At 43.4% G+C, this 22,179-nt stretch overlaps 1 protein-coding gene across 1 annotated transcript in view; it reads right to left on the reverse strand.

The window, feature by feature from the left end:
* Positions 1-570: 570 nt before the first annotated feature.
* Soga3 (SOGA family member 3) overlaps positions 571-22,179 on the reverse strand; it is a 40,640-nt gene continuing 19,031 nt past the window's right edge. Inside the window, exons 4-6 of the mRNA XM_023714231.1 lie at positions 5,353-5,424; positions 2,244-3,437; positions 571-867 (exon numbers count right to left, since the gene is read on the reverse strand). Coding sequence (XP_023569999.1) covers positions 757-867; positions 2,244-3,437; positions 5,353-5,424 — 1,377 coding nt within the window. The 3' untranslated portion in view covers positions 571-756. The remainder of the gene's footprint in view (positions 868-2,243; positions 3,438-5,352; positions 5,425-22,179) is intronic.

Consider the following 22,179-nt stretch of genomic DNA (forward strand, 5'->3'; position numbering starts at 1 on the left):
CTCCAGTGAAATAAGTACATGCAGAAATGCCGGGTTTTGTCGGGAGCTGGTCAAACACAACAGGATGGGGAAGTTGTTCTCTCAATGAATTAAGGCCTAATCTACGTAGACTCATGATCTCATCGCTGCAGACAGACACGTTGGCTTAAAGCACATTACTTAGTTCTCATAAGACCCACATTTCATCTATTCCTCATATTTTCCACAGATAGGTTTTGGGTGTCAAAATTATCTTGTTGTCCTGATTCATTAGTAATGTACTTCATAAATCTGCATAATTTATAGCAAAGGTGTTTTTAAAAAATCCATGCATACATTTATAAAGCCAAGCTGCTTAATGAATTTATGTGATTTGTGAAAATATGATGAATTTATGAGTGATCAGCTTTGAACAATCATGATTGTTAATTACTATGAAATAATTATTAGAGATTTAATAATCCATGTTTACAGTCATTCTGTCAGTTTAATTATTTATGAAGAAGAGTACAGATCAAATTATAAAAGCAAGAGGGAAAGCTTAGAGTGATTTATTTAAAAAAACATTTTTCTTACCTGAAATATTTTCATGCTTGAGCTTCTTACTGAATTTGGTAGTGGTAAGCTGAGTTTTGTCTTTTTACAGAACGAAGCAGTCTTCAGTGTTTTTACAGCATTGGTTATTACAGAAATTATACTTCTTTTACTTCTTGTCTTGAAGGGTGAACAAAATAAACAAACTGAAAATGCTACAATGAATGGTAAGTGAGGAGTGACTTACAGTACAAAAAACAGTGTAAAAAGGAAGACGAGCTTAAATATTGTTGTGTAAGAAAGTGAGGAAAATAATACAAGGATGAGGATAAGTAAAATGATAGGCTGGAACATCTGGGGAGTAAAGGCAAAGACAAAAAGGATAGTTAAAAACAGTTTCTAACACCTACATTTAAATCAACCTAAATAATCAAAGTACACACTCAAGATAGAGAATCCCCCCCTTAAATCTGTATGTACCAATCCTAAATGATTATTTATGCATACAGCTTTCTCTCACTTCAATTTCTATTTTCCCTCCGAGAATATAATTGAAAAACCGCATGCTCAAGTCTTAAAAAATATGAAACCAGGAAATAAAAGATGACATATCTGATGTAATAAAAGAGAAAAAAAGTAAATCTTAACATTTGAAAACCCAAGTTTCATGATAAAAATTCCCCCCATCGCAGCAAAGCGTAGCAACGTGCAAGATAAACAAGCGGCAGGGCTGCGACTGTTTTGCTAGCTGTGACGGGCAGGCAACGAATCTAACGTCATGCTTCTCCCCCGGCTGCTCCAGCCGTCAGTGCGTGGCGCGTCTCAGAAGCCATGCACGCTGCTGTACTTCCGCGGGTTGTCCACCGGATACGGGACACCAGGCTTGCCAGAGGGATGGCGCTGCCTGCTCTGCTTCGCAAATTCTATTCTACGTGGTTAATGAGCAAACGCACTCATCTTCCCGTGGCCACCTGACCTGGCCAAGGCAGCTCAGTCCCATGGTTCCGGTGCCTCTACAAATGAGGATGGAGGAAAAAGACTGGTTTTCCCTGCTATGGAATCGATATTCCCACATCCCTTGCTCAGTAGGGCCTTAAAGCTGTGGCAGAACAGTCCTGCACCGGCCCTGAGCTCTTCACTGTAGAAGGGACAGACAGGACTAAGTAGAAACAATGCTGTGTTATTTCCATGTAGGGACAGCGGAGGTGTCCCTGTGTCTTGTGGTAGGGCACTAGTGGCTCGGTAGTTATCCAGTAATGTTGACTATTCAGTGTACATATGTATTTAATCTTAAACTCAATAACTTCTAAGCCTCAAATCAGCATTTGGAATAGGAGTTTTCCCATGTGGATCTGAGATGTGTGAGTCAAGCTTCCTACTTAGGACCTTCTGGCAGCAAGATCTCTCACAGAACAATACCCAGATACTGAGTAATGCTGAGAAACATTGCCCGTATGAAATGGTACCTTAAAATCCATTCACTTGCACAATACAATGGCGGGTGCCAGTGTTCCCTCTGTCCTTTCAAGGAAGTGTGTGTGGGGGGGAGGTGGCCATTGGGGGCTGGGGCTCAGCAACCTGAGGCCCAAAGGGGCCTTGCAGGGCTCCTGGAGCTCTGCCCTGGGCTTCCCCCGCCACAGGGCTCGGGACAGGGTCGGGCCGGAGACGCCCACGGGCACCACAGCTCCAGCCTCACCACGCACGGCCAGGCGCGCCAGGCAGAGCTGTACCTGACTCACGGATATGGGCTCCTCCGCGCCGCGGTCGTCGCTGGCCTTGGGCACCTCAAGGCGGTCGATGAAGGTCTGCAGCTCCTTGCGGAAGGCCTTCATCTGCGCGTTGATGCGGTAGAGCAGCTCGTGCTCGCGGATGCGGCTGCCGTCGTCCTCCTCGTCCAGGAGGCCGAACAGGTCCCCGTTGGCCACATAGATGCGCGCCTCGGTGATGATGGTGCTGGTGTCGGCGATGAGCCGGTCGATGGTCTTGCCCAGGCGCTCGGCCTCCGAGCGGATGTCCTTGAGGTGCTGGCGCTCGCACAGGCCCCGCGGCCAGGGCGCGGGCGCGGGGTGCAGGGCGCGCGTGGGCGTCAGGCAGCGCGCGTGCCGCGCCTCCTCGGGCTCGCTCTCGCCGCCGATCGGGCCCTCGCGCTTGCGGTGCGGCGGGCGCGCGTCCTCGTCGCTCTCCTTCTTGCCCGCGTCGCTCTCCGCGTCGCTGTCGCGTGGGCTGCCGCGGATGCCCAGGTGCGAGGCCAGGTCGTAGCGCTGCATGTTGGACATGAGCACGCGGTTCTCGTACTGCAGCTGCATGACCTTGCCGCTCAGCTCGTTGATCTGCAGGCGTGCGGCCTTGAGCTCCTCCTGCAGCGCTTCGCTCTTGGCGTTGTCGTGGTGCCGCGCGCCGCTGTCATGGCCCGCGCCCGCGGAGGAGGACTTGTACTTGTACTTGGTGAGCTCCGCCGTGATGCGCTTGTTCTGCTCCTCTAGGTCGGCCACGTTCCGGCGCAGCAGCTCCGTCTCGTCCTCCACCAGCTGCAGGTGCTGCCGCAGCTCCGACAGCGACTCGCTCTGCTCGCGCATCAGCGGGTTGGCCGCGCCGTTGCTGAAGTCGTCGCCGCGCAGATCGTCCAGCTCCGCCTTCAGGCCGCGGTTCTCCACCTCCAGCTCCACGATCTTGCGGCCCAGGATGTTGGCCTCCTCCTCCACCAGCCGCAGCCGCAGCTTGAGCTCGGCCTCCCGGGTGCTGGGAGGGCCCCCTGCCTCTCCCTTGGGCAGTGGGCTGTCCAGGTCCCCGTAAAAGGACCTGTACTTCTGGAGCTCGTGCTCAAACCTGTCCTTCTCCTTGTCAATCTTGGCCATCTTCTTCCTCATCAAAGCGGCTTCTTCTTTGACGAACTGCAGCTGGCATTTCAGGTCTTCGTTGTCCTCCTCATTTGGGCAGGAAGAGGGAAAAAGATCATTTTTATGGAAATGACACAATCAGGCCACCTGTAGAAGTAATTTATTTTTTCTAATCAAGTGGAAACTGCACACGAAGTAGATATTATGTATTTTCTTCAAATCTCTTGCATTCCTAAAGATTAGTGCACTATAACATCCTGGAAACAAAAAGGGAAAGAAACAAGCAGAAAACACTTCCATCCCCACTAAACAGAGGGGCTTCTATGCTGTAACTGCAGACAACTGGCTGGTGGCCATCTCAACAATGATTCTGGTTCATTCTTTATGTAGTCGAATTTCCCCTACTGTACTCAGCGTGAGCTCTCGCTACCTTGCGGACACATGGACCCTAGGCAGTCCCTGCTGCTTCCTGAGCACCTGCTCTGAGATAGAAGACATAAAGTTCTTTACTAGTGATCGAAGTTAGTATTCACAATCACCAGATAAATCATTGCTGAAATGCTCAGTTTAAAGGTTTTCAGTGACGCATCCAAGGTTACCCAGTGAGTAAGAGGGGAGAGAAAAGGTGAAATTTAAATTTGGTTCTTTCTTAAAACTAAGGACTAAGAATGTCTCTATCATCTTTCTGCCAACCAGAAAAGCATCTTGCCTCCATCATTATTCAAAAGGGAATTGTTTGCAAGTCTGTTGAACAAGGAAGATTGGCCCAGGATTGGCCCTGCAGTGAAACCCTGGTAGCTACTGTTTGTACTGCCTTTTATCAGTCTGTACAGGAGGGAGTTAGTTCCACCTGCTGAAAAGATAACAGAGTAGACCCTACAGAAGCACTCTCATGTGTTCATATGATAGCCCTCAAAGCCTAAATAAGAAACAGCAGTCCATTCTTCCCCTGAGAGCTTTCAGAGAAGTACATTATCATGCCGAAGATGTATTTCCAAAGGATGATTATCTTTGTGTATGTGCTTGGGCTAATTGGCTATCTAGTCTCTGTGGACTTTGATTTCCCCATTTTATGTTTTCTTCTGGTGGTGCTCGTGATGGAATCCAGGGTCTATCTACACATGATAGGTAAATGCTCTACCAGTCAGCTGCACCCACAGCGCTCCTCACTTTTAAAATGGGAATAAAAATTCCTTTCTCATTCAGCGCTCAGCCCCTGCATCTGAGATGCCTTCTAGCAAGGAAGCAGGAGAGGTAAGAAGGGAATGAGTTTCTGCAAAAGGTTTTCCTAGGTATGGCCCAGAGCCTCCGAGAGGAAGAGGGCCATCAGGGCAGACGGAAGTCCCGCCCCTCCCGCCAGCTGCTGTTGCGCAGCGGAAGTGGTGGAGCGCTACACAGCGCGAGCACCTCAACGGCCTAGCCATACCCACCTTTTGAGTAGGTGTTACTTCTACCCCCTACAGATACGAGAGGTTTCTGGATACACAGGGCACACGTTCATAAGTGACAGGACGCAACAATCCATATTCAGACTTGATTGCAAGATACAATGTCTTGCACCGGTATGGAAATTTTTCATTTATTAATTTAATTGTTTTGATATGGCTTCTAAAGACCTCACAAGGCTCTGTCTGTTACCTTTCTACAACGTTCCCTTCTTTATTCACCCTGTGCGACAGGAGAAGCTGTTCTATGGACCTTATTTGCTGGGAAAGAACAGAGTAGCACTCTGGGTACAGTTTGCAAGTAAAGCAGCATACCATGTACTGATGGCACGTTGCTATGTGCCTGCAATGTAAAAGCAATTACAGTAGGGATGGAAGTGCTGGCTTTATATGAAATTATTAAATATTTTATAGCATCTGTATCGCTGCATAATTGATATGCATAACTTGATTGTTTTGCAGAAGTCTATTTGGACATTATTTCGACTCCTACAAGTAGCTAATTATAACACACATTTAGAGTTGCTTGATGTAGTAGTTCAAATCTTTCCACTTACCTCAGTGGGAGTCTGTTGAGCCTTTTTTTCTGATTTTGGCAAATCTTTGCTTCCTCTTCTTTTTAATGACAACTGAAACAGGATGAAAATGAAAACAGTTTGGTACATGATAACTGTGGTCATAACTATAATTTTAATTTAATTTTATGTCTTTAAGTGTCCTAATCTCATAAGACAAAGGCCAGACAAAGGTTAGTTCAATAATCATAAAGAAGGAAAAATACTCAAACTAGATAGATTTAGATATGCTTTTACTTTAAACTGAGAATGTAGCTGCCAATTATCTAATTAATTTGAAATGCAAGAAATCTGTGAAAATGCAGAAACACACAGACAACATATAGATTGGTAAAACAAATGTTCTATAGTTAGGATGAAAGCAAATGGCTGTTAGGATTTTGTATCACTAAAGTGTTGTGTATTGGAGTTACATCGCTAAAAGCGTCTAAAGACAAATTATCAGTGGATTTATGTAGAATTTAAAGAATCTCACAAACATGATATACAGAAGGTGTGAGTAAAGCTATAATGAATGCCTACATTTAAAAAATTGTATCGTTGTAAAAGACACATTGTTGTTAAACTCCCTCCAATATTCCCGCTCAGTTTGAACACATTTATCTCTCTGTTCTTGCCACTTTCTGAACAATTTTGGTTCCTAAGGTACACTATCCTGGCTGCTCAATATCCTGAATCCATTAGAAAAAATTACTCTCCATGGCCATTTTGATGTAGGAAAAGAGACAAAAGTTGTGTGGTGTCAGGTCAGGTGCATGACATGGATGAGAATATATGAATGTTTTGCCAATGTCCCTTTCTATTGAGGGACACAGCAAGGTTCACTGTGGTTTTGATGACACCTTATAAGACAGGAAAGAGAATTTCTAGCTCTACTTTAGAACAGGGCATGAACAATGTGGTGAGTGTGTTTGAAGTGAGAGGGAGCAGTTTGAGAGAGACTCATGACAGGGTGTTTTTTACTATAATAACCTTTTAAAAATGTATACACCATAGACTTTGGTCACACCTCATGCATATGCAATGCAATAGGGAGTGTGGGGGATGTCAAGAAACTAGAGGCTTCGGGTGCAGGTGGCTTAGGGGCCACTCCACCACTGATGTGAGGCAGGAATGTGGGCTTTTTGAAGACAAGTGGAGAACAGATTGTTATTTAAAATCTCTTACATTTTATTGGCTGTTCCTAATTAAAATTAAAACGCACAGGCCAGCGAGATAGCTCAGTGGACTAAGTGCCTGCTTAGGCAAGCGCCAGGGACTGGTTTGATCCCGGCACTACATGCCATGCTGCCCCCCCCCCAGGGTGCACTGAGCTGGTCACATGGCCTTGTGATATATAGTGACTTAAAAAAAATTCAAACATGCACATAGTAATTCACAGAATACTATCTAGTGCCAAACTGTTTCATAGACCAGCAGTACATAGTCGTTATAATCAGCTTCATTTCCCCCACCAATATAATCAGAGTGGTGTCACTGGGTAAACACTAATTATCCAAGTGTATGAATATCTACTGTAGGCCAGATATTGACTTGGAAACTCAGCATTCAATTAGACCCCACAGCTCCCACCAACAGACCTAATTTAGCAGGAGATACAAAACAACAAATAATCACAGCATGAGCTGGTAAGCACCATACTTCCCATTCTGCAGAAGAGAAGCCTATGTGAGATTAATAATGGCCATGTGGCAGATGGTGGAAAGAGGATTTGAACTAATTAGTATAGAAGCTAGGATGCTCTAAAGGGAAAGATAGGATGGGTAGAGTTTTAAACTAAGGGCAGGAATGGCTTCTAAACAGAGGGGGCTTTGGTTCCACCACAGCAGTCATTGAAGAACAGTAGCCCTCCTCTCTGCTTTCCCCAGCCATGGCCCTCTGCTATCCCATGGCCATGGGCCTCAACAAGGGCCACAAAGTGACTAAGAATGTGAGCAAACAGAGGCACAGCCGCCATTGTGGACGCCTCACCAATCACACCAAGTTTGTGTGGGACATGTTCTGGGAGGTGTGCAGCTTCGCCTGCTACAAGCTGCACAACATGGAGCTGCTCAAGGTCTCCAAGGACAAATGCGCCCTCAAGTTCATCAAGAAAAGGGTAAGGATGCACATCCATGCCAAGAGGAAGTGTGAGGAGCTGAGCAATGTGCCTGCTGTCATGAGGAAGGCAGCCGCCAAGAAGGACTGAGCCCCTCTGCAATAAAGCTTTGCAGAAAAAGATAAAAAAATAATAAAATAAAATAAAAAGAGGGGGTTTCATGAATTTGCAAACAATTGAAAATTGAAGGCTTCCCATTGTAATTTGAAGCCCACATCCAGTGTTAAAGGAAAGTGCATGTTCAGGCCCAGACGGTAGCAGGATGAATAGTTGCAACTGTTCTCACTTGGTATGAAACTGAAACCACAGAGACAAATGAGTAGTCCATGTGGTCACTCATTTCTAGTTCTTTTCAAAAAGAAATTCCCTACACTGCTTGTATATTCTTAGAGGTGAAAACTGGAGACTGACTCAGCATAACCACAAGTGACTAAGGGACCAATCAGCAGAAATGATTCCCCAAATACCAAGAACATGGAGAGTTACATTAGAGAAACTAGAATATTCCAGGTAGGGGCTACCTTTAGGAAGCACTATATTCATTTTGATAAATATGTATTGAATGAATGTATTGATGAATTGCATATTGAATTCATTCCACTGTATGTATATTTGGGAAGCCCTAATACATTTCACAAGGTATGCATGCCACAACTGTACTAAAACCAGCTCTGCTCTTTAAGGAGTTCCTAACTTGCTCTGCATGGTCTGTGTAGCCTACAATTTATACAACAAGAGGAAAGCAATGATAATGTATAAACAACAGAAAACTGGAAGAAAACCAATCATTAAGACCCAAGCCAGGCCTGCTGAGGCAGGAACTCTGGAGATGGGGCCCAGCCATTGGTTTTTGGCGAAACTCAGTAGGTGACCCCTGAACTGCAGCTCCCACAGGTCTGTGCGCAATGGAATCAGATTCTGACCCACATTGCCCTGCTCTTTGTCACTGCTGTCTACAAGACCACAGAAGACAATGTTTAATCCTCCTGAGGGCTTGAGACAGAGGCTGGTGCTGGCTCGGGATCCCGTCCTGGATGAGGTAGCCGCTGCCTTCAACCTGGCAGATGCGCAGTCACCGGAGGACAATGAAGATAAGGGAGAAGGATTAAAAAGCACCCCAGAATGACACAGGAGAAGGGGGACATGAGATGAGCTGGTGCTCTAAGTCAGAGCTTGAGGGACAGGGAATAAAGTTTGGATTTGTGTCACTCAGCACCAATTAGTATTAGTGATGGATTTTAAGGAAAGAGTGTCATTCTTAGACTGTCACAGCTCAGAAACACACACAGAAGCTGCTGTCTGAATTGCCATGGGATAAAAGAATGACATGCAGAAGTTATGGGGGCAAGTATGGTGTAGTTCTAAGAACATTTTTCTGGTCTTCGCATATCCCATTTGTTGAGTTTCTTGCATATCCATGAATGTATAATATATATTGCATACTATATGTAGATGTACTATATATAATATGCAATCCATACTATATGCATACATAAATGCATACTATATATATTATATGTGATCCATACTATGCATACACATCTATGTATACTATATATATATATATATATAACTGTATGATAAGCAACTATGACTAACAATATGTTTGAGGAATATTTTGCTCGCCTCCTTAAGAGCTGCTTATGATAGAAAGCCTGCCGCTAGCTAGCCTTTTAGCTAACTCAGGGCAATCAATGAAGAGGAAAGAGAGTAAGAACAGGAAATATGGTTCTGAATCTGCAGAATCAGAGAAAATAATCCACCTCTCAAAAGCATGCTGACTCCTGCCCACCTCAGTGAGTTCCCATTCTCTCTACTTTAACCCCACATGGTTTTACACTATAAAAGTCCCTGGAAGAGACAGCTTCCTGGGGAACTACCCGCTCAGGTCCCCTCCTGTCCCTCTCTTGGACAGGAGCTTTCCTTCTCTCAGTAAATATATTCTGCTCATAAAAAAAAGAGCATGCTGAATTTCAGCAGAAATAAAATTGAATAAGCAGCAGGACAAAGGGTTTGAGGACCGAGCATGCAGAGTTGGTGAGCTGCTGCTGCAGGGAGCGGGCAGGGTGGCTGTGGAGATGGGATGGCAGCGACGCTGCAAAGCTTGGGGCCCGCTCAGGTGCTGGGAAGCTACCCCGCTACCCCACAGGCAATGCTAAAAAGAGACCTCTGAGTTCATGAAGAACAAATGCTGAAACTAGGGCATGCTTTTCTACAAGGTGTTTTCTATTTTACTTTGATTTAAATATCACCCAAGTTGTTAAACTCAAATCAAGCTCTTAAAAAAAGGTTTGATTTCAATTGCCTCTAAGGTGCCTTGAGGATTCTAGAACCTGTAGTATCACATTAAATTTTTTGATAAATATTTAATCATTTTTCATATTCCAGGAGGAATTCAGACTTCTATGCTTCAAACTTCTATGATAACATTATACATGGACTTCTGTGATAAAGATGAAAGATTTATAAGGGTAAAAATACTGTCAGCCCCTTCGTGTAACAGTAACACTGTTGATCTGCTCCAGCCGACCTGCCCGTCTCCATCTACTACAAGCAGTTTGGGAGGCAGGAACAAAATTACAGATTTTTGTCTTTATTGGTAGAGAAGGCATTTCAGATCATTCTCCAGATAAATACATGGGAGTCATTTCTTGTCCAGTTCTTAATTCTTTAAGCTACATATATTTGTTTTTGTTTTTGTTTTTTTTTGGCAGAACCGGGGATTGAACTCAGGCCCTTGGGCTTGCCAGGGAAGTGCTTATTCTACTGAGCTGTCTCCCCAGCCCCCTTAATTCTTTGAATTCCAAACCACAGCTTGTCCAAATGAGGCTGCTGTTCTTTTCACCCATGTAAAGGCCAGAAGTTAGAGAATTTTGCCAAAGATTATGCTTGTTCAGCAAGTATATAAGTAGCTTGTTTGTGTTCTAAGAATGTTTTGAGATTGCCTTTCTTTCTCCATTTCAGTTTGATCCCCATCTTAACAGGTAGCATCTTTGTGTTTTCATCATTTCAACATAAAGGACAGAGAAGAACTTGCCTAAGATGCTACTGAAAGATACCATATGTATGCCTAGGTCTCCTCTGTTGATAAAATTAAAGAGGGGTCCACTGGGATGCAGACTAAGCCAACCAGAGCTACACTACCACCTATGATTTTAAAACTGAGTGTTAAATATGTGCTCTGCACTTTGAAAGAACTGCACTTTAAATGCACGTGGCTAATAACTGGTAGAACTACAATGCAGCTCTCCCCATTTCAAAGCTTTTCTTTGAGCAACTAACTCCAAAGGAAGAAAAGTATAATCTCACAAATAGCACTTTATTGTTTCGGAGCTACCTAAGCAGAACTGCAGGAGTTTGGAGCACCACGTCACGTGGATTAAATGGTGTCCATTTTCAACACAGGGACAGCAAAGTGACACACATGCTCGCTGGTGCTCAGCATCAACCTGCACTCATGACTTTAAGGAACCACAGGAAGGGAGAGCCTGAAACATCTCTCTGAAGACTGGAGGAAAGCTGAAAGACATAGGAGCTCTGTTGCTGTCGGGTGTGGGCAGGTGCGTGGGGGGGGGGCGGTTGGGACTCTTGTCCCTGGGTGTCCTGTCTCCTTCCAGTGATAACCTTGATGCTTACCACTAACACTGGCAGATGACCAACAGGGCGGGTGCAGAGCTCCAGCTGGGGAGCACCAGTGCATGCTCACTCTGAGACCATGAGATGGGGTCCCCAGCTACACACAAGGGCCTGAACTCGGGGCTGGAGGAGGATGTGGGTGTGAGCGAGGTCCATCAGTCCACACTGTTCTTCTGCACTAAACTTCCAGTGTTTTCCATCTTGCCAAGGGTCACAGAAATGTTCTATTGACACAAGACCTGGACTCCACACTGCACTGATGCTACTAACATTTTACAAAGACTTGACCAGGCTTTATGAAAGATTCTGAGGTTTAGCCCGGACGTTTTTTCCTAAAGCTCCTAGGGGCAGAATGTGGCGCGGCTGGCTCTGTGGACGACTGCCACGTCGAGCTTGCTCAGGAGTTGGGCTCTGTGGGCTGCAGCTTCCACTGCCTGTTGGCACTTTCCTTGGATGTGTGCAAGGCCCAACTGTGGCCTTCTCCGGGGACCTGAGCAGAGAGGCCGCACCACCCTACCCTACGTGAGACCACACGCACTTTCCCAGATCGCTTCTGCCACAGGCTTGTCTTCCTAAGCCTGCCGTGTCTCTGTCCCGATCTCCTCATCCTCTGACCCATGTATTTATTTCGTCTCCTCCATCTGGAAAGTGAGTGTCCTAGACACGAACCCCAGGATCAGCCTATCGTAACCTCTGCTCAGAGAAACATACCTGGCCTGAAGTCGGTGCTCCTTCAGTATCAGCTCAAAGAAGAAATGCGTACTCCAGCCTTATTTCTTACATAAATTTGTTTTGGAGGCATTATAAGAAGTGGATAAGTGGTCCCAATAAACACTTAAAGCTAGGGAAATAAAGATCTCGTAACTTTTTCAAACAAAAAAGCTATAGAGGAAAAAAAAAAAAGCACGACCTGAAATGTATATAAGTAAAATATAGTACATGCTGTTATTTGTTTTATGTTTTTCTTGACTTTCATGTAACTATATTTAACAGTAACATCAATTAAGATTCTCAGTCTCAAAACGGTTCTGTAAAGGACGCCCGGCTCCAACAGTTTTTGATGGCCTGTCTGCTGTAACGGGTCCTGTTCACTGGCTCCTCTCTCCCGGCTTCTCTCCTGCCACTGGTCCCGCAGATACTCCTGTCTGTGCCTCTCCCTTCCTGCCTGACGTTCAGGTCCCCGACCGAGACTCGTCCCTAAGCTGCTGCAGCCCAGCGTGTTCTCATCTGTCAGCCAAGGGGCTCCTCAGCAGAAGCCCACTCGGCAGAGCCCTGGATGCCTCCCCTTGCCTTTGCCATGAGCAACTGTGATCATTCTGCTGAGATCGAAGTCACTTTCCACATAGCGTAATTCAGCAAGAGATACCAAAAGATACTCTGGAAGATACAGGTGTAAAGAAACCTAACCTTTGACCTCAAGCCGTGTCTCTTCTATGTTAGACTGAAGACTTTTCTGAGTGACTGAGGCTTTCCATAGTAAACTGTTTACAAAACCGGCCCGTATCTTTCCCTTCCTGCAAGTGCACGAGGACTTGTAATAAGCTCATCAAAAGGCCCTGTTTGCTTTATATGCTTTTACCCTGGGCCACCCTGTGACCTCCTTTACCAATAAAATGTGGTAGAGATGGCAAGGTAACTCTGAGGAGAGCCAGACATTTGACAGACTTCTGCTGTCTCTGAGAAACCTCCTGGCATCTGGCACCTTGTCTACGGCAGCTTCCTTGATGGAAGATTCATGTGGCACAGCTGCACCCACTGCGCTGGCCAAGTGCCAACCCAATGGCAGAAACTGACCCTCACAGGTGATTGTTAGCTGGCCCCAGATGCAAGCCTGAACTCAGCTTTGAAGAAAATTGCCCAAGTAGTGGACCACAGATTTATGAGACAAATGCCTGATTGCTGGGTAAGCCACTAAGTTTTAGGAGGATTTGTTATGCAGCATTACTAACTGATACAGGTATCAAATAGTTTTCACCATGGAGATTGAAAAGATAGCAGGTGAATAGATTTGGTCCCTACTTATAAAATACCTTCTTTGTCCTAGTTTAAAAAAAAATAGAAGAGATTTAAAAGTCCAGTAGAGTTAAAGACAGTTATCTAACACAAGAAAAATAAAAATCAATATATTTTCGTTGCCTTTATTTTTTCCTTGCCTTTGCCAATGTTTGGACTGTAGAAAATATTTTATAATGAAATGAAACTTTAAGTAAATTGTTTGAAAATCTCACATTTTAGTTCTAATTTGCAGAGCCTTCTTTTAATACAAGTGAGAGTTCAATTAGCACCCAACGTGTGAGATGAGTTAAACTGTAATAAAATTGATCTACCTTTTAAGCTTCTTAGAGAGCCTAGATTAGCCATTTTTAAAGTATTACTGCCATTTGACCTTAGCTTTTATTGCTTGCTTTTTGGGAAGAGGTGATATGTACATCCCCAGTGTTCCCCTGGATCAAAGCTCTAAACTTAAGTCTGTCAAATCTACCCTTAACTCTAGTATATTTTGGTTGTTCTCCCTTTTCTATAGTTTTCTTAGGCAGAAGAGGAAAACTCTAATTTTCATAAGACTCTTAAGTCAGAGTTGAAATACAAAGACAGATTCAAAGGAAACTGTACCCAGAAACTTCTTAATTGTTATTTAAGAGTTAGGCTTCCTAAGCCTCTCCTGAGAGCTAAGAATGCCAGGACTGGGCAAGGAACAGAATGGAGAAGAAAGGAAACAAAAGTCAGTCTTAGTCCACCTTCTCCAGAAATACCCTTGGAACACAGAGGGAAAGAAATGGATGAAAAATTCAAATCTGGAATTTGTTTCCAGAAGGGGATGGTAGCCTGCTTCTGAAGATGGTCACAAAGGTACGTGTCAGAGGTGCAGAGACCAGCCAGGCATTCTGCAGTTCTTCCCAGTGCAGGGACCCCAACTCTGGTCCTGTTTTCTGAGTTATGAGTCAGCCCAACTTACTTTCTTATTTCCAGTAAATGTCTAATTAAAAAGAATTTTCAAAATCTGGGGGAAAAAAGCTCTTATTTTTTTTACTTTAAAGCCTTTGACCCAATGCCAAATTCAAATAGCTAATCTGAGGTTCCTTATTAATTTTCTTTGATTAAAACAATCCGGTGGATTTTCTGATGTTGGGGATGCCTCATCCTTTTCTCCTTATGTGAAAGCGGGTATCTTCAGCGATCGTCAGAATGACTACAGATGCATGAGTTTAGTGTTTTATAGAAATTAACAAGTAAATTTTGCAGAATGACAAAGAGAAAGTCGGGGCTCTTTGTAGGACCAAATGGCTTGTGTGTAGTGTCCTTTTTCCCTTGGTGTCAATAATTACTTTAAATACCCCTGCTCTTCTCACAGCATATTACAGTACTTACCAACAGTTCTTAGCATCTTTAGAATGGAACCTGCTCTGCATGACTGGCATAATAATGAAAGGGAGAGCAGAAACTTGAAAGGTAAATGTTGAGCTTGACTTTGGAGAACTAGGAGGGTCATACAATATCAGAGGGAAGAAAAACAGCAGAGTTTCTCGTTAGTGGGATGTGCTTGCTGTCGACTCAGAAGTGGAGCTGCGAGGAAGCCATAATAACCGGGGCTTATGAAATCTTTGTGAAAATAATTCACTCAGGTCTGGGCCCACTAATTGCCTGCCTTCCAATTTTTAGTTCAAGTTGTACGGTCAAAATATTTCCTGGATCCGGAGAAAGAGCTGATGTCGTTATTCTCCAAGCTTTTTTGGGGGCCCCAGGAGCTCATGGCTACTGGTCAGATAGTTTTTAAGACAAGTAACTCTCTGATTATTAAAGAAACCCTTTTTCTGGAGCCAGGTAAGGGTTGTTAGGTGGGCTGCTAAATTATCATTAAGAAACTGTTATTAAAGCAAGACCATCTTGCTTTAAAAAAAGCGAAGGCCACAAGACCTATTATTATTACTTTTTGTATTTTAGAGAAGGGTCTACAGGATGTCCAGGGTCTCACTACTAGACTGGACTTGTAGTGATCCTCCTGTTTAAAGCCTCCCAAGAGCTGGGATTACAGGCATGTGCCCCCAAGCCCAGTCTCAAATGCCATCTCAGCACGCCCTGGGGGTGCGGCTGGCATGGCAGGCCCAGAGAACCAGGGAACCGTTTTGCTATTCATATTATTGGGGGGCCCTCACTTATCCTGGAGGTTACATTCCAGACACCTCCATGATAAGTGAAAATCAGCAAAGGAGTGACGTTATATTTATTTTAGTATTTATATATATTTTAAGGCTTTATAAACCCTTCTCACACTCTTATAAACATTTCCCACACTTTTAAAAAACTTTTAATGTTATTAACCATTTTCTAAACTCATAAATCTATGTAATTTTAACAACATGCATATACAGAATGGTACTGCAAAATCCCGTGATATAGCAAATAATCTGCGATAAATAATTCAGATAATATTTTTTGAAAATCTGTGAAACAATGAGTTTGTGAAAGTTGAACCACGAGACAGAGAGCCGCTACTATATTACACTCGGCTGGGTATCATAAGATGGTCTCAGAAAGTGTGGGAGATTTATAGGGCCAGCCAAATAGCTCAGCAGATTAAAGCGCCTACAAGCAGGCACAGGGGTTAGGGGTATGATCCCCAGGCCTGCCGTGCCAGCCCTGCCCCCAGGGCACGCTGAGATGGTGGTTGACACTGGGCATGGTGGCGGGCACCCATAATCCCAGCACTTGGGAGGCAGTAAACAGGAGAATCACTAGAGTCCGATCTAGTAGTGAAACCCTGAACACCCCGTAGACCTTTCCCTAAAATACAAAAAAGAAAAAAGAATAGGAGATTTATCAGCTGAATTGTGTTGTGGGATTTTTTTCTTTTTTTTTTGGTGGTACTAGAACTTGAACTCAGGACCTTGTACTTGACAGGCTGGTGCTATGCCACTGAAATCTAACCCTAGCCCATGTCAGCTGAATTTTTATTTAATCTGAGAACTTAGACAATGAATTGAAATAATCATTAACAATTATTTCATGCCTTAGATACTTCATCTATAGTAAACATGATCAGTCAGAGTTGCTTGGTGTGAGCTAATGTGGAGATTTATATTCTTTTTCTAATTTGACCTTGTTAATGAATTGAGTTGTAGGCTTCATTGCATTTAAGCAACTAAAACACATTTAGAAAAATCGTTTCTAGGGAGTGACAGCACTTCCTATGGCCTTCCTCCGTAGCACAGCAGCAGAAATCCCCAGCCAGCGTTTACACATCGAAGGGATGGCTGCCTGGTCTCTCCGCGTCGCCCTGCCAGCTTCTCACTCATCATTACAGCAATCTTCACATCACTGCCGTGGCAGAATCTTGTGGGAGAGACGCTTGCAGGTGCAGCTGACAACACGGCAAAGACTAACGGGCTGGGGATCACCTGCGCCTCTAAGTCGTTCTTTGTACAACATGCACGTAGGATATGTAATAACACATTTCTACAAGTTACTGCATTCCATGCTTCATAAAATGCATTAGTTAGTTGTAGGAGCAAGTTGCCAGGAAGTAATTCCTGGGCCAGGTTAAAAAGTGATAACCTGTATTTGTGCCTTTAGATTTTTGGAATTAGCTCTCAAATTTTATTTATTTGTTTGTTTATTTATTTATTTTTGTATTTAGTACAGGGTCTACAGGGTCTAACAGGGTCTCACTACACAGATCGGACTTGTAGTGAGTCTCCTGTTTTCAGTCTCCCAAAAGGTGGGATTACAGGCATGCACCATCATGTCTAGACTCAATCCCCATCTCAGCATGCCCCAAGGGTGGGGCTGGCACATCAGCTCTCAAATTTTAAACATGAACAATTTACATCTTAAGATATTAAGTTTCTGTTTCACCCAAACATTGAGAAGACCTGGCAAAGCTGAATTAAACACAGAAAGCTTCGCTCACTCCTCCACTGAGCTGGCCCTGCTGAAGCTACAGTGCTCAAACACAGCCGTGGACCACTCAGGTCAGAGATGAGGGAGGAGCCCAACAGAGCCAGATCCCAGCCCACGCCCAAGAGTTCTTCAGCTCCCCATGCAGCCCCTGCCTGTGCCGGACAACACGAAATTTGCTTTCCAAGGCCACAGTCTATGTAGTCCCCTTATAGATGGGTTAAGAGTCACCATTTTGATCTCAAATCTATTGGAAGTTTTATTTAAAAAATCACATAAAATGATTCAGAGAATAAAACTATTTTATTTTCTTCTTGGGAGGCAAGTCCTACAGATGGAAATCACTAAGTTGGACAAACTGGACTTCAACTTGTGACCTTCCTATGCTAGCCAATCAAAGTGCTAAAATTACAGGCCTCTGTCATACTCCCAGCATTCTCTGTCTTCTACACCTGTTCATCCCTTCAAACACTGGAGGAGCACATATGCACATTGCAAGCATTGTTTTGCATCCATTCCCCAGTTCTTTGAAGAGCACCTCTCCTGAGAGTTTCACGTCTGCTTCATGATCAACTGAACTTCATAGCACTTACATAAAATAGCTGCAAAGATATTTACCCTCTTGCATTTAAAACATAAGAATCAAATTGTATGATGCCATACTTATTTTTATTATTTTATCTGGTTAATAAAAGTTGATCAGTCTAGTTGGTTGACATTTAAATTTTTCACTCTACCCTGGTCAACTTTTAGTTCCTGATAAGATAGATTTGGCCAGTTTCTTACTAGGCTAGAATGGACATAGATAGAGGAACTCAAGTGTAAATGTTCCCACAGAGAGCCTAGGGAAACTGCTTGGGACAAGTCTTGAGAATATCATGAATAAGTACAGTGATCACAACCTCTGTGACCCCTGCCTGTGTTCTGAGAAAGTAAAATTATGAGTAAAGCACAATTATAGAGATTTCCTCTGAAATCTTTTTGTGCAGAACTGAGGATTGAACTCAGGCCCTGGCGCTTGCCTGAAGGGAAGCACTTATTCCACTGAGCCATCTCCCCCGCCTATCCTCTGAACTCTTAACTGGTTCATTTCTGTGGCTTGACTCAATGATAATTTATCCTGGAAAATTACTTATCCAGTTTCAAACACAAGGAAAGCTGAGGCAGAAGTAACTGGCTTCATAAGCCGATCTTAAAATCAAATGGCAACACACAGTGTTCTCCTGGGTTCACAAGTGTAGAGCAAACCTGTGTGTGCAAGCCTATGTACACATGTGCACACGTGTGTATATGCACGTCCCAGTCACTTTTCTCTCATTGCTGCGACAAATACCTGACACCCGAAATGAAGGAAGGAAAGGTTTATTTAGCTCACAGTTAGTAGAGGCTTCAGTCCATACTCAGCTGGCTCTGAGACAGAGCGGGACAGGGCAGAGAGTAACCTTTCATGGGGGCAGCAAAGAGCAAGAGCAAAAGGAGGAGTAGCAACAAGAATGGCTACAGAGAGCAAGTCCGGCTCCCTTATGAAGCAGGTTGTCTGCCTCAGGCTGGATGCAGCTCTCACACCCATAATCCCAGCACACTCACACCCATAATCCCAGCAGCACTCACACCCATAATCCCAGTGGATCATGAGTTAATCACAAACTCTAGAAGTCTGCCCCATGACTGCCTGAGGCTTTGGAGGGACAACTAGACACAAACTGGAACAGTGCACATAGACATATGCTTATGGGTTTGGGTTCTGGAAGGAATTTTGAAAATTTTTCAGTGATTTCTAAAAGACATGGACAATCAGAATCTCTAACTACTCTCTACAGACCAAATAGATAATTCCAAAATCTATTACAGATATAACACATGCCCATTGAAAGAAGTTTTAGTTGATATTACTTTTCATCAAAGGACATCTTCATATCCGTTTGGTCAAATCAACTCACTTGTTTTGAAGTAAACAGGCAACTTAAATTTCTGAGAATCTAATGTGTACACGGTTAAGCACCATAGCCCACATCAAGTAAGTCCCTGTGCTTCTCATTGTCATGCTTAAGGGTGCACAGACAGGACTACATCTTCAGGCAAGGGGCCAGCCCGACGACTGCATATATGATGCCTAAACAAACCATAAACGAGTCTCCAGGAAATACGTGAAGGAAGAGTGTGCAGTATTAGTGGACTAGGGATAAAATATTTTGTGTGGTCAGGAAGTTGTGGGACGCAATGGGTCAGATTAGCTTTCCTAAAGTAGTACTCTTTCCAGAGAAAATTGACCCTATTTATATTTTCGTCAAACAGAATCCCGGGTTAACAGCATGAAGCTACCACTTACTTCCTCTTGAAGCATTTTTGAAAGCAAAGACAGAAATACATAATACTGGAAACTAAAGTTAAACGTTAATCATTTGTTATAATTGGAAAAATATGTAACAGCATCTGTGGAATTCAAACAAGAAACATAGTAATTTAACATGTAGATTTTACTGTCTGAAAAATCAGGTGTATAGGCTAATCAAACCTGGACATCCTTATTTCTTGATAAGTTAAGCCTACCAAGGTCTAGATATTCCACTCTTAGTTATACATTCAAGAGAAACCCAAACATATATCCCACGGGTGCTGTATAAGAATATTCTTAGAAACATACATAGTAGCTAAAAACGTGAAGAATCTTCTACTATTGAATGGAAGATAAAATATGGTGTCTAGGAGGCTGGGGAGATAGCTCGGTGGAATAAGTGCTTGCCTGGCAAGTGCAAGGTCCTGAGTTCGATCCCTGGTTACCGCCCCCCAAAGATTCACATCGAAAATATGGTGTGCACACAATGGAATGCTATGTGACCACAAAGAGAAGACACAGACGAGAGCACACAGATGAGTGTCACAAACTTTATGCCATGTCAGAAGAACCAGACCTAAAAGACCACATAGGCTGTGATTCCATTTGTGGGAAATATCTAAAGAAGATATACCTTTTGTAGGGGCACATTAGTGTTTGCCTGGAGTAGTGGGAAAGAGGGAAGAAATGAAAATTAGCAGTCAATGAGCACAAGAAATCAACGTTAAGGGGGTGATGAAAATGCGCTAAACTGATTTACGGTCCTAGTTGCACAACTGGAAAGTTCAATACCAAAAGTCACTGAATTGTACAGTTGCACTAGATGAATGACATTCAAGAAACAACTCAATAAGGTTATTAAAGAACAAAAAACTATGAAGAAAACACTTTTGCTTGACTAGATATTGCACAGATACTGCTTTATCATGTCAGTGTCTGACCCATTCGCAACCAGCAGGCTTTAGGCTCCTGAAATGCCCACGCAAGTGGGGACTACACAGAGAAGGAACTCTGTGATTAACTCTATCACAAACACTTTTCCTTCTGCAAAACTTCATTGGTAGAAGAGCCTGGCCTGCATTCATGTTGGGGCGTGTTATTGTTCATATACTGAAGTTAGATAAAGAACAAGTTGCTTCAAATTCTCCTAAGATACAAGTCTCTCTCAGTAGCAGAAAAATAGGCCAGAGCCAGCGAGATGTCCACCAGCCATCAGAAACTGAGTAGACGCTGTTCAGATCAAACTCATGCACACTTTTGGATCCATAACAGCAGATGGACAGTGAGAGGGACAAAGCAAAAAGTGATGTTGCTGTAAGTTTCTTGAGTTCATGCTAGTTCTACAAAGAAATTTTGATGTTCATTTTCTAAATGAAAATAAAAAAGAATATAAAAGGCACTGGGCCAAGGAAATTCAGTGGTGAAAGAGACGGTTATTCCTACAAATGTTGGTGGGGTCATTGGAGATTCATACATAAAAGGATAAATTTAGATGTTGATCTGACCTCAGACACAAAATGGGTCATAAATCTGAATAAAACTGTAACAAAGTGACAATAAAATAAGGAACAGAGTCTACCTTCTAGACTAAGCAAAGACTGTTTAGAGGTCAAATCAATGGCATAAACTATAAAGGGAAAAAACATACAAACTGGACCAAAAAGTTCTGCACATAAAACATACAACCAAGAAGGCAAGAAGACAATAAACCATGTGTGACCTCATCCCACCCCCAAAATAATACTATTGTGAAAAAGACAAACAATAGCAAATATTGACAAGGTTGAAGAGAAATAGGAGCTTTTAAACCTGTTGGTGAGAATGCGACTTAGAGGAGCTAGAAAAATGGTCTGGAGGTTCCTCAAAAAATGGAAAATTGTCCATTCATGGGGCATGCTGAGATGAGTCCAATCTGTGTAGTGAGACCCTGAAGACCCTCTACTAAATATACTTTTTTTAAAAAAAAGAAAATAGCACTAACATATGACCCAGCAGTCCCACTACTGGCCATGTACCCAAAGGAAACTAAGTCACTATGTCACAGAGATGTGCACAAATGCTTACTGCAGCACTGCTCACGATGGCGATGACATGGAGTCAACACTGTCATCAAAGAGTGGATAAAAATGTAATGTGATAAAAGGCAAGCTATCTTCATTTGCTCTTTCCCCATCACAGTTTTTAAATGAAGAAAGAAAAAAAAGGAAAAAAAAATGTATATACAAGATAGTTAAGATTGTTATACAGCTATTTTCTCTTTGTTCATAAAAAAGTAAGTCTTGTGGTAACATTGTACAGACAAGATAGCATGCATGTATCTTTTACTCTGAATAACCACTCGGAAGACCACAATACACAATGTATCAACTATTGTAACTGTGCCTCATAACCTGCTTTGGAATTCAGTTTCCTTCCTTCCTTTCTTCCTTCCTTCCTTCCTTCCTTCCTTCCTTCCTTCCTTCCTTCCTTCCTTCCTTCCTTTCTTTTTTCTGTACTTTAGAGAAAGGTCTATGGTGTGTTCAGGGTCTCACTAACAGATCGGATTCATAGTGAACATTCTGTTTATAGCCTCCCAAGCGCTGGGATTACAGGTTTGCGCTACCATGCCCAGTCTCAATCGCCATCTCAGTGTGCCCCGGGGGGCAGGGCCGGCATGGCAGGCCCAGGGATCGAACCCCTGGCCCCTGCTTGCAGGCACTTTAATCCTCTGAGCTATTTGGCCAGCCCTCAAGAATTCAGTTTTTGGGGCTGGAGAGATGGCTCAGTGGTCTAAAGCACCTACTTGAAACAAGCTTGGCAAAGCACAGGGACCTCGGTTCGATCCCCAGCACCACATGCCAGCCAG

Source organism: Octodon degus, unplaced genomic scaffold (assembly GCF_000260255.1).
Source record: "Octodon degus isolate 3935 unplaced genomic scaffold, OctDeg1.0 scaffold00034, whole genome shotgun sequence".
NCBI classification, from domain to species: Eukaryota; Metazoa; Chordata; class Mammalia; order Rodentia; family Octodontidae; genus Octodon; species Octodon degus.